The sequence below is a fragment of the Macrobrachium nipponense genome, chromosome 16, assembly GCF_015104395.2.
Source record: "Macrobrachium nipponense isolate FS-2020 chromosome 16, ASM1510439v2, whole genome shotgun sequence".
In the NCBI taxonomy this organism is placed as follows: Eukaryota; Metazoa; Arthropoda; class Malacostraca; order Decapoda; family Palaemonidae; genus Macrobrachium; species Macrobrachium nipponense.
Window position 1 is genome coordinate 4,583,424 of NC_087209.1, and position 17,758 is coordinate 4,601,181.

At 41.4% G+C, this 17,758-nt stretch overlaps 1 protein-coding gene across 1 annotated transcript in view; it reads right to left on the reverse strand.

Moving 5' to 3' along the window:
* The window catches only part of LOC135195537 (tectonin beta-propeller repeat-containing protein 2-like), a gene marked incomplete in the record, with an annotated part of 77,636 nt that overhangs the window by 46,695 nt on the left and 13,183 nt on the right, over positions 1 to 17,758 (reverse strand). Inside the window, 3 exon segments of the mRNA XM_064221788.1 lie at positions 4,441 to 4,570; positions 8,098 to 9,314; positions 10,165 to 10,300. Of these exon segments, the coding sequence (XP_064077858.1) occupies positions 4,441 to 4,570; positions 8,098 to 9,314; positions 10,165 to 10,300 (1,483 nt within the window).

Consider the following 17,758-nt stretch of genomic DNA (forward strand, 5'->3'; position numbering starts at 1 on the left):
GGGTGAACAATGAACCATTACACACCTACGAATACGAGATATTTTGAAGACAAACTCCGATGTCTGAAGAAAAAACATTCCGCATTATCGATTATCGCAGTGCGATCCAGCGGTAGACTAGTACAGACTTCTGCTACCGTGCAGTAAACAGAAAAAAGAAAGAGTCCAAGAAATATCTCTGTTGAAAATTTCTCACAATGTCGAAGGCGATGAAACCGAGCATCACAGCAGTAGATGGTCATTCATGTATGCGAGAATCCCCGTTAATCAGAGACCTAAGTCTGTGATTGTTGGGCAGAGATATGGTTTGGCAGCCAATCATTGCAGGGGAGAGAGAAGCAACCGACCGTGCATCACGGAGAGCCAGCTGGTACTGAGCTGTTCTCGCAGAGACAGCAGACTCATACACCGTTAGCTCTCACCGACTCATCATCCTGAGTTGCCATGTAATCCATTCCACAAAGGAAATGCGTTCAGCTAGAACCATCGAGCATAAAAATACGCTCGAGCAATTATATTTAAGCGAAACGGATTTCAGTAAATACAAAAGCTGAGTTGGTGTTGTCGTGACAATACCATAAGTATCTAAAATCGAAACTGGTAACTCGTGGGAGGTTGCAGGGAGCCCCGATTAGCAGTTCAATTAGGATACTCGTTGTCTCGGTTGCCATCCGTAGAGCTAACTACGGTATGCGCCTACACCCGGACAATTCAACTGCTTAACAGAATCATGTCGCGAAGGTAAAATACATAGTATTTTTGTAGGTTTCTGTACAACTACCTCCATCCTACATTCTTTTCCCTACGAGGAATGAGAGTAAGGATTAGAGATCGACCGCCTTCGTTCTCTAGTCAAGAGAATGAAGGAGAAGTCTTTCCCGAAGGAAAGCTTCAATTGTGAATAGAGTACTGAAGACGACAGTTCAAGCTTCATATCTTATTGGGCAGAAGACTTCATGGACATTGTCTATGAGTCTGCTCTGCCTGTAGAGCCTCAGCGAGGTGGTGACCTATGACTGAGAGTTCTTCTGGATCTTGTCAATGGGGGCTTACCCGCTTACGCGACAGAACCTCATAGGATCTTTGTCAATGGGGACTAGCCCACTTACGTGACAAGCCTTTTGGATCTTGTCAATGGAGGCTTATCCACTTACATGACAGAACTTCTAGGATCTTGTCAATGGGGCCAACCTGCTTACATGACCGAACCTAATCCAGGAATTCGAGCATTTGGCGGTGTTCTCGAATTTCGAGGTAAAAATTATCGGAGATTCTCGTTTAGCTCATCTTGGACCGAGGTTTCGCTTGAGTGTTAAGAGGCAGGATCCCTCCTCAATGATTGGGCTTAAGGCAGGTAGGACCCGAAGGTCTCCACTCGGCAGCGCAGTCCTGAACGTAGAAGAGGCGTTTCTCCGAAGAAGGGTGCCCACCAGGAGTAAGGCGCCTGCTTGAGAAGAGCGCCTGGTAGGCGCAAAAGCGCCTGCTAGGAGAGGAGCGCCTGTCAAGAGGCGCCCGCTTGTTAGAAGAGAAGCGGCTAACTGGAGAAGAGCGCCTAACAGGGGAGAGGCGCCTGGAACTTCTCGGTGAAGGGCTTCTGTCCTGAAGGCACGTCTCTTGCGAGGGGGGAGCTCAGAGCTCTTGGTCGGAAGCGCGATGTCCTTCTTGCGAGGAGGGTCCTTAACCAGAGTGCCCATCAACGTAGAAAGTTGCTCCTGGAGGTCCAGAAGGACCCGCTTAGTGGACTTCTCTTGGTCTCCTTCGGGGGAAAGGCAATCTTCCTATCAAAAAAGGCGACTCCTGAGACGAGCGCCTGGCTGGAGCCTCGCGGGTGGGCAGCGCTGCGCGCCTGGCTGGCGCCTTGCGGCTGCTGGAGCCTCGCGGCTGGCTGACGCCTTGCGGCTGGCTGGCGCCTTGCGGCTGGCTGGCGCCTTGCGGCTGGCTGGCGCCTTGCGGCTGACCGCGAGCCAGGCTGGCGCCGACTCGGAAGAAGAAAAGCACTTCCTCAGGATGCCTTTTCTGTGGCGATCCATGGCAGTCTGGGTCGAGACAACAGAGCCTGCCGAAGGGACGCCTGACCGGTGGGGATTCTCCACAACCTCCTTATGTTTTTCGACATTCCTCCTCCCCGGGCCTGGGAGTTTGGAAGAGGTCTAGACCTGGGAGCGTTGCGGAGCCAATCAGACGCCCCCTCCACTACACTGGGAACACTGCACAAAAAACTTCCCACAGCACTCTTACCTTCCATTGCAAGCAAATGCAATTCCATCTTGCGAATCTTGTTTCATGCCAGAAAAGTACAAATCAAGCTCACTTCGTGAGATAGTTAGAATGGTACTTATACATTGCATGGAACCAGTGGTTATTCAGCCACGGGACCAACCAACCACTCTGCTGAGGCGCTTCATCTCGAAGACAAATACGCAGGTTCGAAGAAGGGAGAAGGGGCTGAAAATGGAGGAGAGGTTGCAACAACTACATTAGGGTTAGGTTCTAAAGCCTCCTCAACCAGCTCATTAGTACGAGAATTCTGGAGTTACTAGACGAAGCTTTCCTAACTGTTCTTCTCTAACTTTCTCAAAAAAGAAGAAAGTAACCTCTTCCTCATTCAAAATCTCACATTCAGAACAGGGATTATTAATAGACAAAACAGTAAGTGATCTATAGAACTACACAACAAACTTCAACAAAGAAGATTCTCATAAGGATTTTCATCATCTCGAATGTTTCGTAATAATGACTGTCATTCAGTAACTGCATACAATACGTATAAAAGACCGTTTTACAAAAGAGCGGTAGTTCCTTATGAAAAACAAAAATTAAATTACTGTAGTCTACAGTGCGAGGATCTACCAAACCCTTCAGTAGTCTAACATCACACATTCATTTCACATATTCTAACAACAGTACTAACGACTGACGCATTAGAGAAACATAAAAAGTTAATAAAGCGTATGCCAAGCCAACGATCCAATACGTCACCAAAAGACAGCCAAAAGATCCACAGCAAGCAAAAAACGAAATCCAAATCAGAAGGAACCAACAACAAGAGTTGTTGGAACCAGCGACAGAGAAAATCTGATTAGAAAACGGGAATGGTTCCTAGTCCCGCCACCCAGCGGCGGGAGGGTAGATCACCTAACCTACCTGTAGCGTGTGCCGCAAAATTTGAATTTCTGTCGGGGACAACGGAGTCTAATAGCTAAGTATATATCTGACAGGAAAGTTGAATGTACAAAAATTCTCAATCACAGTATAAAAAGTATTATACGTATACAAGGGAACCTCGGTTTTTGTACATAATACGTTTGAGAACCCCCCACGAAAACCAAAACAATAATTCCCATAAGGGATAATGTAAATACAATTAATGCATTCCAGACTCCCAAAAATATTTTTAAAAAATACATTCTATAAGGAGTAAACAGTTTTACAGACAGAAAACAATGTGAAATAAATATAAATGACTAATGAAATGAATAAATGAACATTTAATATCACTCTTACCTTTATGGAAAACACTTGTTAGCATATGGAAGATCAAGAGGAGGGGAGAGGGAGGAGAAGTTCTTGTTTGGAAGGGGAATCTCTCTACGGAAGGACTTCAGGTATCAAGGCCTATCTGGGGTTACTTCTCTTTGTTTTTTACTGGCACAAGGACCAGCCTGAGAGTTTCTGGACCCGTCACACAACAAAACTATCCAGACTTTTTTTCTGGTGTTTCTTTAAAATTTAACTACAATGAAACATGACATTGTCATTATACATGTTGGAGACATGGATTACAACTTCTTTGTTGGGATGATAATTCTCCACAAAATTTCTTACATCATTCTACTTTGCAAATATATCTTTAATCCTTGAATAGGCACATTATGTATGCCCATTCATTTTCTGAATTTTTCATACCAGCCTCTGCTAGCCTTAAATTCACTAACAGCAGTGCTTGTTGTAGTAATTTTCTCACTGATATCAGCATGCATCTTCCTCCCACACTTTGCTATGAGTTCTTTCTTAAATTCTATTGTGTTTCTGTTTTTTTTACACAAGGGCTAGCACTTGGAACTTACTTTGTCCCCATGATGGCTTATTTAGCAGTTGCACTCAAATGAAAAAGAACAAAAACAAAAAAACATAAAAGCAGAATGGGTCACGACAGAAGATGGTATGCTTTGTTTGGGCGCTCGATACAAGTTTGGAGCGTTTCCGAGTGTACGAAAACCAAGGAAACATACGATAACCGAGACAAAATTTTGTAGAGAAAAGTCTAAGAAAACTGAAACGTATGAGAATTAAATGAAAACTGAGGTTTGACTGTAATTTAAAATAAAATTCCAATGAGTTTCTGATAAATACACAAAATTATGAAATTATCCATTTTCCTTAAAATACTACTATAACTCTAGCAAGAGATGTAAAGAAGTAATATCTTTGGAGGCCTACCATGCTTTTTCCTTATTTTTTTCTTGGGTTTGTCCCGCATTACTAATGGTTCCAGGTCACTCCCCTCTTGTGCCACTATTTGGGCACTGGTAACTACTTCTTCAAACTCTGGCTGCTGTGGTGGTTTCTTCTGAAATAAACACCAATAAATTTCATTAATGCAGCATACAAATGAGCAGGGTAGGAATGGCGTTGGAGTAGTGTTGTCGGGGGAAATGAAGAATGCAGTGACGGAAGTGAGTAGAAAGAATGACCGCATTATGAGAGTGAAGATATGTTATGGAGGGGAAACAATGAACATCATTAGCGCTTATGCTCCACAAGTGGGCTGCACAGAGGAAGAAAAGAGCCGTTTTGGAACGAAATGAGTGAGGTAACGCAAGAACTGGAAGAGCAGGAGAGGACTGTAGTGGGGCAGACTTAATGGACATGTCGGAAATGAAAAGGATGTAATTGAACGTGTGCATGGAGGACATGGGATTGGGAGAGAAACCCAGAAGGAGAGAGTATAGTAGACTTTGCCGTGTCCTTTGATATGGCAATAGTGAACACATTCTTCAAAAAGAAGAGGGAGCACTTGATAACATACAGGAGTGGCGGTAGATGCACACAAATAGATTACCTCCTTTACAATAGATCAAGGCTGGTGGAAGTTAGGAATTGTAAAGTTATCCCAGGTGACCACGTGGCCCCCCAACATAGGCTCCTTTGTATGGATTTAAAGATGAAAAGAGAAAAGAAAACGAAAAAGAATGGGGTAAAGAAAATCAAGTGGTATAAAATTGTTTAGGGAGGGATAATGATAAGAAGAGAGAGTTCAGGAGAAGAGTGCTGGGAGAGGTTGATCTGGGAATTGAAGATGTTGGGAGAATGGTGGAGGCATAATGCATCAGTGATTAGAAGACATGGAAAGGAGATACTAGGGGAAACATCTGGAATAGTATGGGAGGAAAAGGAGAGCTGGTGGTGGGAAGAAGAGGTGGGGGAAGTGGTGAGAGGTAAAAGGGAGGCAAAGAAGAGATTTGAAGAGTCACAGCTGCAGGAGGACAGAGAGAGATTAAGAGAGAGAAACAAAGAAGTAAAAAGGGTGGTAGCTCAAGCTAAGGCAAGGGCATATGAAGAGGTTTATAATGAACTGGAAACCAAACCAAGGAAGGGTTGAGTAAGATGCGCAAACTGTCAAAAGTAAGAAATAAAAGAACAAAGCGGACATCACCCATATTAAGCAATGAAAGATAGGAATGGTTACTGTCGTAAAAAAGGAAGAAGACATCCTGAAAAGATGGAAAGAGTATTTCGAACAACTGCTAAATGAAGAAAATGAAAGACTTGTAAGAGAGGATGGACAAGTAAACATGGAATGGTAATGGGGATATCTAGGGATGAATGATACGAGCCCTTAAAAAGAATGAGAAATGGGAAGGCAACAGGACCTGACTTAATCCCAGTCGAAGTTTGGAAAAGCCTTAGGAGAGGAAGGGGTAGACATCTTGTATGATCTGATGTAAAAATATTCGAACAGGAAAAGATACCAGAAGAATGGCGGGAAAGCATATTGATACCTATATTTAAAGGTAAAGGTGATGTCCAGGAATGCAGTAATTATAGAGGTATAAAACTAATGTCTCACACGTTGAAGATTTTGGAAAGAATCATAGATAGCAGGCTGAGAGAGGAAGTTAGAATAGGGAAGGAACAGTTAGGATTTATGAAGGGAAGCGGCACAACGGATGGAATATTTTGCATAAGGCAGCTAATGGAGAAATTCAGAGAAAAACAACGAGACCTGCATCTGGTATTCATAGACCTTGAAAAGGCCTATGACAGAGTGCCAAGGCAAGAAATATGGAGATGTTTGAGGGAGAAGATGGTGCCGGAAAAGTATGTCAGAGTTATTCAGGAGATGTACAGGAATGTGTATACTAGAGTGAGGAGTAGTGTTGGTGAGACGGATGATTTGAGATAGGAGTTGGATTACACCAGGGGTCAGCACTTAGCCCATTCATCTTCAACATCGTGATGGATGTAATGACCAGGGATGTTAGAGAAGCAGTGCCATGGTGCATATTATACGCGGATGACATTGTGTTGTGTTCAGAGGGGAAGGAGGAGTTGGAGGGAGGTTGGAGAGGTGGAGAGCAGCACTTGAGGAGAGAGGAATGAGAATAAGCAGATCAAAAACCGAATATATGTGTTCTAGTATTACTGAGGACGGTGGAAGTAGCATAAGATTGGGTGGGGAAGAAATAAAGAAAGTACAGAAGTTCAAGTACTTAGGGTCCATATTGGAGGATAGTGGAAGCATGGACCAAGAGGTGAGACACCGAATTCAGGCAGGATGGAATAACTGGAGGTCTGCATCAGGGGTACTCTGTGACAAGAAGGTCCCTCTGAAATTGAAAGGAAAGTTCCATAGGACGGTGGTCAGACCAGCAATGTTATATGGAACAGAAACGGCAAGTATGAGGAAAACAGAGGAGAAGAAGATGGATGTAGCAGAAATGAGAATGTTGAGATGGATGTCGGGAGTAACAAGGGAAGATAGGATTAGAAATGAGTATATAAGAGGATCAACAAAGGTAGCTGAAATATCGAAGAAAATACAGGAAGGAAGGCTTCGATGGTATGGACACCTGTTACGAAGGGAGGAACGTCATGTTGGAAGACATACGATGGAAATGGAAGTGCGGGGTAGAAGGGAGAAGGGAAGACCAAGAAAGAGATGGCGTGATTGTGTAAGGGAAGATATGGAATTGAAAGGTATAAATGAGAACGAGGCACAAGACAGAAATCGATGGAGACGACTCATTCGTAATGGCGACCCCATATAAAAATGGGTTTAAGCTAGGAAGAAGAAGACTATTATTAAATAGTAATAAAAACAAATGATATTTATTACCCATCATGATAAAAATAATTGTAGTATTCAATCATTTACCAAAAAAACTATAATTTGTATTCAATCATTTACCAAAGAAACTAGCTCTTGGATACTCCTAATAACAGTCATATACGCTAGAGAAAAACAAAGGAACTGAAAAATTGTAAACTACAACAAAACATCATCTGAAAATTTCTGACATCAGATCTCAACACTTATAAATGTTATAAAATAAACAGGACCCACTAGTTAAGGACCAACCTTCCCATGAGTAATGTGAGGATTAATAAACCTATTTGAAAGCAATGTAATATAGGCATTGCTTATCAATGAAATTAATTTCATGCAATTTCTGTGGATGTAAAGATAGCTAGGAAATCACATGTAACTGCAGTCAACAAACATCAAGTAGTGCAAATCCATCTAAAGAGGGGAGTAATTTATCTAATAAACTGAAAGTGTGCTTTATCTAACTGTGGTTAGCTCAGTTGGCAGCTTAATCTACTACTATTGTTATTATCTTGCTGCCAAAAGGCTCTGTTAACTACATATGAACAAATTAACTTAAAATAATGTAAATAGAGTGAACTCCAGATACATTACAGAAAAATGTTAAGATCTAGAAAATGCGGTAACTGCTGCCAATCTCCTTCAAGTTTGAAGTATATGAGGATGAGTTGTCACAATGCCATTGCAATAAAAAAAAATATAATGATTGAATATAGTGTATATTCAAAACCTTACAATAAACCTCAGCAACAGTACTATGTACTTACAGGCACTGTTACATTATCCACAGGTGGTGTTAATCCAAATGTCTTCACAAGGGATGGGGTTGGAAGGATTGATGGTAGGAAATTACTAACAGACTGAACCATCCTGGGAGGGATTAAACCTGGAGAATAGGACCTCTGCTGTGGATCTGAAATGAGACCCGACGAAGACGATCTTTGATGACCGTGTTCTCTGCCATCAGATATATTGGTGAATGTTGGGGATTTATGGAATGATTTACTCATAGGATTTTCCCCACTTGGCTTAACTTCAGTATCTTGGTACAGACTCGTTATATTCTGCCCAGACACTATGGAGGGCTTTGCATGTTCTGTGACTTTAGCTGCTACTGTACTCCCGAGACGAGCTATCTGACCAAGAATATCAGAGCCCTGTGAAACTAAGCGAAACTTGAGCTCCTTTAAATTCTCAGACTCCAAAAAGGCACTAGGACCTGGTATGATTGGTTTCCTTTCTCCAATATCTGGAGGCTCTGTGCTGAGGCAGGTAATGTGCCGTGACCCGTCAAGAACGTATATCTCTCGTTCTGAAACGGCTATATCAGTAATACGGCCTAACTGACCTGAATAATTATAGATTTTAGAGTGTTCTAAATCTGCTATTAATAGCCAGTGTGGGTTATATGCAACCAAGTAAGATTTAATGGCGCTAAGAATTCCAAAAGAATAATATTCTCCTTTTCTTGGTTTCTCCGAGAATGGTTCAAGCAAGTGGATCTGTCCATCATCTGGTAGGTCTTTGATGATGTGAGTCTGCTGAACTTCACCTTCATTATTGGAAGACCACACTCTCATACCAGGTCTCGCAACATAGAGCACACTATTAGCCAGTGGTGCTGGAGGTGACCACAGACATCCAAACATTCCCTGCTTACGCGGTTTCTTGCCAACCTGTCGTAATGAACAGTCACTCAGATTATATATTACTGTTCGTTCCAAAGTGGCAATAGCCAGAAGCTTATTGGTGTAAGACAGCTGTATGATGGTATTACTCTCCTTCAGCAGTTCCTTGGGTGTGCATTCCATTGTTTGGTAATTAATGTCTATTTGAGAAACTATCCCTTGGGCATCCCCACAGAAAAGTAACATTCCATTACGACTCCAAGTCAAACTTGTTATTCTTGAGCGGTGACAGTTCCCAACAGTGAAACGCTTTATGACAGGTTCAGGCACAATCATGCCTCGAAAGTCACGTGGATCTGAAACAAGCAAAAAAAAAATACATATATTTCAAACCTTACACAAGGATGTGGTTCTTTCTTAAGTTTTTTGGACTGAAATTATCGTTCTCCAAGTAAAGGAAACAAGATCTTGAATACAGTGAGACATGTAATTCCTTCTACAAAAACCCCAACAAAAATCAACATAACACAATAGTCATATATTTTCATGCAAATTTTAAAATATCGTCAGTAATGAGAAAAATAGTTAGCACCATAGTTGCTTTGTTTACTGAACAAAACATACTCATGCAACATGCAAAAATCTCATGTGATCATCATCAATGGGTTCTTGCTCTCAAGTAAGGTATTGTACTGTAAATTACTTGAAAACCAGTAGTTAATGAGACACTTTCTAATGGGGAAATTACAGAATTTGAACTACAGGCAGTTCCCCTGTTATCGGCGGTCTCGGTTAATGACGATGCGGTTTTATGGCACTTGTCAAGCCCCCCAAAATTGGCAATTTATGGTGCCATAACAGGCCAAGTTTCAGTTGTAGGGTGCCGATAATAGAGTTATGGTGCCATAACATACCTAACAGAGGCGCCATTGACCGGTTATCGGCGCCATAAATTGCAGTTTTGGTTAATGGAGGTTTTCGCTCATCGGTACCCTGCCGAGAACAGAACCCTCACCGATAACCGGGGACTGCCTCTATTTTTATTTTTTGTCAATAGTCTTTAACAGTCAGACCAAAGACCCATCAAACTTAAGATATTCAAAAGTGTTAACAAGCTTTACTTATCTGAATTTCTGTTCAAAATGGTTAATAAGCTTTTTTAACATATCTACATATTTCTAATTCATAAAATGCAAATCATATCACCTGATGATGTAGATGCTGGTCTGCTAGGTACTCGTGGAAGCTGGAAGATAGTAATGGTACCTTCCAGAGACCCAGCAGCGATCATTTCATCCACTGTACTTACAGTCTCAACTTTGGTTATTGGAGACAGAGGATTCTAGAGACAAAAAAATTAAAATCTGACATATATGATCTTGGCATATTAAAGTTTTACATATTGATATTTACTGAATCATTAAACACACAAGTGATTCCTTATCACTTCAGATTGTGTCACAAGAGAAAGTTTATATGCATCATTTTGCATCTTGCCAACAAACTTTGTACCAAGTATCAAATACTACCATTTTTCATATTTGTGTACTACAATTGAAACTGTGTATGTTCCTTATAGTGAAAACACAAAGGCAAGAACTCAGCATATATAACTCAATTTCTGTCACCATTTACGCTCTTTTGATACTATTTCTATGAAATCATTCAATCAATTATATTGACTACTAGTTCAAAAGTTTGGCAGCCTTATGCCGAGAGATACCAAAAACCTTTCCTTTCCATGCAACAATCCTTTACAGACTGAGCCCAAATGGATTTGTTCCTAGACAATGGCAGATATAAAAATCTTTCAAGGGGGGGGACTTAGGATTATAATTCGCATTCTTGACATTTGTGGACTTGCACAGTTTCTATGGATCATATCTACCCATTATTTGTGGGAAAGTCACATATTTGATGTATTTTTCTATGGGAAATATCCACAAATTCCTGCTTTTTTATCAATCATCATAAAATGCACTTTTTATAGTAAAACTATTAAAAAAACAGATATAACAGTTTTTTTTGTGGTTTTTTCTTGGGTTTCAACTAACAAAATACATAGTAGCAGTTTTAAGTGTTTACGGGTTTCAACTATTCATGGGGGGGGGGGGGGGGGGGGTGGGGGGGGGGGGGGGCGTTTGGTATGCATCCCTGCACCCCCTGCGACTACAGTGGTGTATAAATATAATTTTGTTTATTTAATTAATTATATATATATATATATATACTATATATATTATATATATAAACATATGTTACAGTCAACATGCGTAATCAGTCATTACGCGTAATGACTAAAACTTTTAGTCATTTCACGTAATGGCTGAGACCGTTAGCCATTATGCGTAATGGCTAAAATTTTTAGTCATTTCACGTAATGGCTGAAATTAAGGGCTCTGTATTACACTAGTTGCCTGACAAGGTTTCAGTCAACACGCGTAATGCTTCAAATTATGTTTAAATTCTCGAATCGCTAGTTATACACCACATTAGGCAGGAACTAAACAATCAAAGTACTTCTTATCAGTTAACTATCTTCAATACTCCCTCCAATGCTTCGTCTCAATCTTCAGACACTTAAGGCTTCACTCCAGACTTTTCATCTTTTTCTACCTTACCTCCCTCCTCAGTCCACCTCCACCTGCCCTCTCCAACACAGTGGTAATAACCCTCCCCCTTTTGTCTGTTTTTACCATATTATTGTAATGTTTTATTTAAATTGCTATCAATTTTTCATACTTAGATTAACGTAATCTATAATAACTTATATTTATCGTATACTATCTGTTGTTTTACTTTAAAATAATATAATTTTGTACTCCGGCTTAATTTTCAGAATCTAGACACAAATCTAGACAAAATATCATTCAAAGATAAATTCGAAACAGAACTCTACAAGAAGCATGAAGTGATAAAAAAAAAATCTTCATACCGAAAGAGCAATACTTTCAAATTATTGAAAATATGAAAGCAGCTGCTGCACAAACGACTGCAATAACTCGTCAGGAGTACTACCTTCTTCAAAAGTAATTTAATTTTCTTTCTCCTTTGATATAAGAAAAAAAACAAGAAAAAAATACAATTTTACTTTAATTGCTATTACTATTTTACTATAATTGTTTTTTATTATTTCTTTGTTCAGGTATGAAGTACTGCAATGCAGAGATGTTGAGAAATTGATCAAAAGAAGAAGCAACCCTGAGTAACAACCAGATACGTATGATGTTATCAAACGCGCACATATTGCAACAGGCCACGGTGGTCGTGACCGAATGGTGAAAGAGATTGGTTACATGCGACGCCATAGAGCTGTTTAAATCCTACTGTTATGAATGTCAAAAGAAACATAAACGTCCACGAACGAAAGGAGTCGTAGTTCGTCCTATTATTACAAACGAATTTGCATCTCGGGCTCAAGTTGATCTTATCGATATGCAATCAATTTCCCAGCATGCATTCAAGTGGATATTGGTGTACCAGGATCACCTCACTAAGTTTGTTATTCTCAGAGCTTTGACTTCCAAGCGCGCTGCAGAAGTTCCTCATAATTTGTTGGATATTTTTCTTTTGATAGGTGCACCCTCCATCCTACAAAGTGACAATGGTACTGAATTTACGGCTGAAGTAATTACGGAATTGAAATTTTTCTGGCCGAGACTTGTCATGGTACACGGTAAACCTCGTCACCCACAGAGTCAAGGCTCTGTAGAGCGTGCTAATGGAGACATTAAGGATATGTTGGTGGCTTCGATGGGCGATAACGACACCAATGACTGGTCCATTGGCATCAAGTTTGTGCAATTTCAAAAGAACTCGAGCTTTCATTCTGGAATAGGTAGGGCACCATACACAGCAATGTTTGGTTGTAATGCCAAAGTGGGTTTAGCTACGTCTTCATTACCACAAGAAATCATCCAGCGCATGCAAACTGAAGACGACTTACTCGCTGCCATCAACGCCGAGCAGCCTATTGATTTACAAGCTGTGACAAATGACGAAGTCTTGCCTGCAGCAGCTGATGAACAAATACTACCTAGCGGTGTACCAATCCCAATTGAAGATGACCCTGTTCTTACTGAAGATGAACATCCTGCTGCTGTGACAAATGACGAAGTCTTGCCTGCTGTGACAAATGACGAAGTTTTCCCTGCTGTGACAATTGACGAAGTCTTGCCTTCTTCCAGTGCATCAGCGCCTGATGTGCCAATCATTTCTGTTGTTACGCCAGCAGCAGCTGATGAACAAATACTACCTAGCGGTGTACCAATCCCAATTGAAGATGGCCCTGTTCTTACTGAAGATGAACATCCTGCAAACCTCATCGCTTCACGCATTGACATGATACGAACTGAAAGATCAGCTTCAACAACAGGCTGAGCGAATGGTGAAACGAAGTCGTCTCGAACTAGCCGCCGGAATGCCAGGAGATAATGTCGCCATTCCAATACCTCTTGTTGATCGAGGGCGTGGGGATCCTCGTAATATTCTAGGTGTTATTGTAGATAGAGATCAAAATGACATGAACAAAATTAGTGTAAAATCTGGAATGTTGAAAGCAAGGTTTCCACACAATCAGTTTGATCTCTGTCCTCAAAAGCTGTTAAAAGAATGTGATGTAAATTGTACACAGGAAGTATCTTTACGCCAAGCTGTAACAAAAGAATCGAAATCTGGTGGCCAAGGTTTTGTTCGTTGCAATTGTGCCGGGAACAGACGTTGTGAAAGAAATCGTTGCAAGTGCTACAAAAGCAAGATAAAATGCTCTAGCCGTTGTCATAGCTATTTGGACTGCAAAAACAAGTAAACAATATAGAAATGAAAATGCTTCGACTTCTAACAGTTGATTTTAATAAGAAAGTGTTGTGTAAAAATAATTCGAAAGTGAGATTTTTTCTGAATTTGTTTGTTAGTTGTTGAATTTGAATATTGTTTGTCAAGTGTACAATGATTGATTTTAAAAAATGAACAAAAAAACATTGCTATTTCTAAATTCTTAAAAATTCAGTTTAGTCATGACGTGAAATGCCTGACCCTAAATATCAGCCATTACGTGAAATGACTAAAAATTTTAGTCATTACTCATAACGGCTAACGGTCACAGCCATTACGTGAAATGACTAAAAGTTTTAGTCATTACGCGTAATGACTGATTACGCATGTTGACTGTAACTTTTGTTTATATATATATATATATATAATATATATATATATATATATATATATATATATAATATATTATTATATATAATGAATAACTTGATCACGAAGTATATAAAACGTGATGCTATGTATAAATTAAAGTACTTTTCGCCTCGCACCTTCGTTTTTTTCATTTCCTTCGTTGCAAAAAAAGAACCTAACAAAAAACATTCTATATATATATATATATTATATATATAATATATTATATATATATATATATATATATATAAATACATATAAATATATGCAGAAGCCAGGTACTATGTCGTACCTCTAAGTAAATGGGGATACAATCCACAATGAAGTAAAATCCTCTTGTAGTTTAAAATATATATTTTTTGTACAGGATTAAAGCTTTTGACCATCAGCTGTGGTCTTGTTTACTAAATTTTAGTGAACAAGACCACAGCTGATGGTCAAAAGCTTTAATCCTGTACAAGAAATATGTTATTGTTATAATACAATTAAGTTTGTTCATACTTACCTGGCAGATATATATATAGCTGTATTTTCTGACGTCCGACAGAATTTCAAAACTCGCGGCACACATAGTGGGAGGCCAGGTGGTAGTACCCATTCCCGCCGCTGGGAGGCGGATATCAGGAACCATTCCCATTTTCTATTCATATTTTATCCATGACCCTTGTCTCCTGAGGGGAGGAGGGTGGGCACTCTAATTATATATATCTGCCAGGTAAGTATGAACAAACTTAATTGTATTATAACAATAACATTTTGTTCATGAAACTTACCTGTCAGATATATATATAGCTGAATCCCACCTTCGGATGGTGGGAAGAGACAGAATAGGATTTTTTAGGAAACTTAAATTAAGTAGATGATGTACTTCTTGGTTCCTCACCTGTTAGTAAAGTAGACTCTGTGATTACTGTCACTTAAGCCTGCTTCTGCTTTTATCAGAGTTGCCAGCCAGGTGTAGACCTGTAGTGCTGGTGCACTCTGGATGCTCTGTCAATGGGGACGTGACCTCAACGTGACAAGACCATCGAGCCAAACATATGGGAGTAACACAGCAACCGACCACCACCTGACCAACTACCAAAAAACCCCTGACAGTTAAACTAAAGAATGGGAGATTTCCACAGAAGATCTCACCATCAACCAAAAACACAACAATAAAACTAACCTAAACTAAGCTAAGGGATAGGGAGAGAGCTACCTTCAGCCCCCCAAAACTGTGTCTGCCGAAATGTATGGCCCCAAAGAACTACAGTTCTCGTAAATCGTTTCTCACATCCCGGAGGTAATGTGAGGCGAATACGGAATTGCTCCTCCAAAGGTGCTATCAAGGATATCTTTGATAGACATATTCCTTGGAAGGCAAGAGAAGTAGCTACGGCTCTGACTTCGTGAGCTTTCACTTTTAAGAGGCTCAAATCAGTCTTCTGGCAAGATGAATGAGCCTCTTTAATACGTCCCTCAAAAAGAAAGCCACAGCATCTTCGACAACGGCAAATATGGTCTTTTCACCGAGCACCAGAGATTACTGAGGGACCTCTTATCTCTTTAGTTCTATGAACATAGAACTTGAGAGCCCTGACAGGGCACAGGGCTCTCTCTGGTTCTTGACCCACGAGACCCGACATACCTTTGATCTCAAAGCTCTTGGGCCAAGGATTAGACGGGTTCTCATTTTTAGCCAAGAAAGTTGGGCTCAACGAGCAGACAGCGTTGTCCCCCTTGAAGCCCACTAGGCTACTGAACGCTTGATTTCACTAACTCTCTTCGCCGTCGCCAGAGAAGTTAGGAAAAGCGCTTTCTTCGTCAAGTTCCGTAGAGAAGCTTCGGGTGGGAGAGGCTCAAAGGACTTAACATTAGATGTTTAAGAACCACATCGAGATTCCATGAGGGTGGTCTTGCTTGTGGAATCTTGGAGGTTTCGAACGACCTTAAGAGATCGTGGAGATCCTTGTTGTCAGAGAGGTCCAGTCTCTGTGTCGAAAACGGCCGACAACATACTCCTATAACCCTTAATGTGGGAGGGACTGCCAATTTCTGCACATTTCTTAAGTAAAGCAAGAAATCTGCTATCTGGATTCACAAAGGAGGTCGTGGAAGAGGAAATTCCTTCCTTTTTGCACCATGCCCTGAAGGAGGCCCACTTTGATTGGTAGACAGCTCTTGAAGAGGCTCTTCTAGCATTAGCGATTGCTCTCGCAGCTGCTTTCGAAAAACCTCTCGCTCTGGCCAACTTTTCGAAAGTCTGAACGCAGTCAGAGCCAGAGCGGAGAGGTTCTGGTGATACCTTTTGAAGTGAGGCTGTTTGAGCAGATCTCTCCTCCAGGGCAACGTTCTTGGGAAGTCCACAAGGAAAGTCATGAACCTCTTGTGAACCACTCTCTTGCTGGCCCCCATCGGGGCGATCAGAGTCAACCTTGTCCCTTCTGAAGCTGCGAACTTCCTCATGACTTCCCCCATGATCTTGAATGGGGGAAAGGCGTAAAGATCTAGGTCTGTCCAGCTCCAGAGCAACGCATCCACCGCAATTGCTCCTGGATCCAGGACCGGGGAGCAATACAGAGGAAGCCTCTTCGGTCCTCACGTAGCGAACAGGTCGACTAGAGGACGTCCCCACAGTTTCCGTAGTTGCTGACAGACTTCCTGGTGCAAGGCCCACTCTGTTGGCAGAAGTTTGATTTCGAACGACTGAGAAGGTCCACCCTGACGTTCTGTTACCCCTGCCACGATCTCGTCAGGATCTTGATCTGCCTTACGTTCTGCCCATAGCAGAACTTCCCTTGCTAGGAGAAAAAAGGGATTCGGGAGTGAGTTCCTCCCTGATTCTTCAGATATGCAAGGGCTGTGGTGCTGTCCGAGTTGACTTGAATGACCTTGCCTGACACTTTGCCTTCGAAAAACTGCAGCGACAGGAAGATCGCTGCCAGTTCCTTCACATTGATGTGCCAGGCTACCTGTTCCCCTCTCCAGGAGCCTGACACTTCCTCCCCTCCTAGTGTTGTCCCCAACCGGAAATTGGAAGCGTCTGAGAACAACACTAGGTCGGGGCTCAGAAGATTTAGGGATAAGCCCTCTTGCAACTTCTGAGGGTCGAGCCACCATCTTAAGTGGTCTTTCACTGGGTTTGAGATCCTTTGGATCGCATTCAGGTCCTCCTTGGCTTTCCATTCTTCCGCTAGGAAAAATTGAAGAGGCCTGAGGTGCAGTCTTCCCAAGGAGACAAACTTTTCCAGCGAGGAAATGGTGCCCAGCAGACTCATCCATTCCCATCGCCGAGCAAGTCTCTCTCCCTAGGAAGGCTGAGACTTTCTCTAAGCCTAGCTGCTGACGTTCCTGGGATGGAAACGTCCGAAAAAGCCACTGAATCCATCTGAATCCCCAGATACACGATGGACTGTGTCGGGGTCAGATGTGACTTTTCGGAGTTGACTAAAAGGCCCAGGGACTTTGCTAGGGCTAACGTTGATTGAAGGTCCTCCAGACATTTTCTTCTCGACGACGCTCTGAGGTATAGAGATATCCTGATCCCTGAAGAATGCAGCCACCTCGCTACATTCCTCATTATTACTGTAAAAACCATCGGGGCCGAGCTGAGACCGAAACAAAGGGCTCTGAA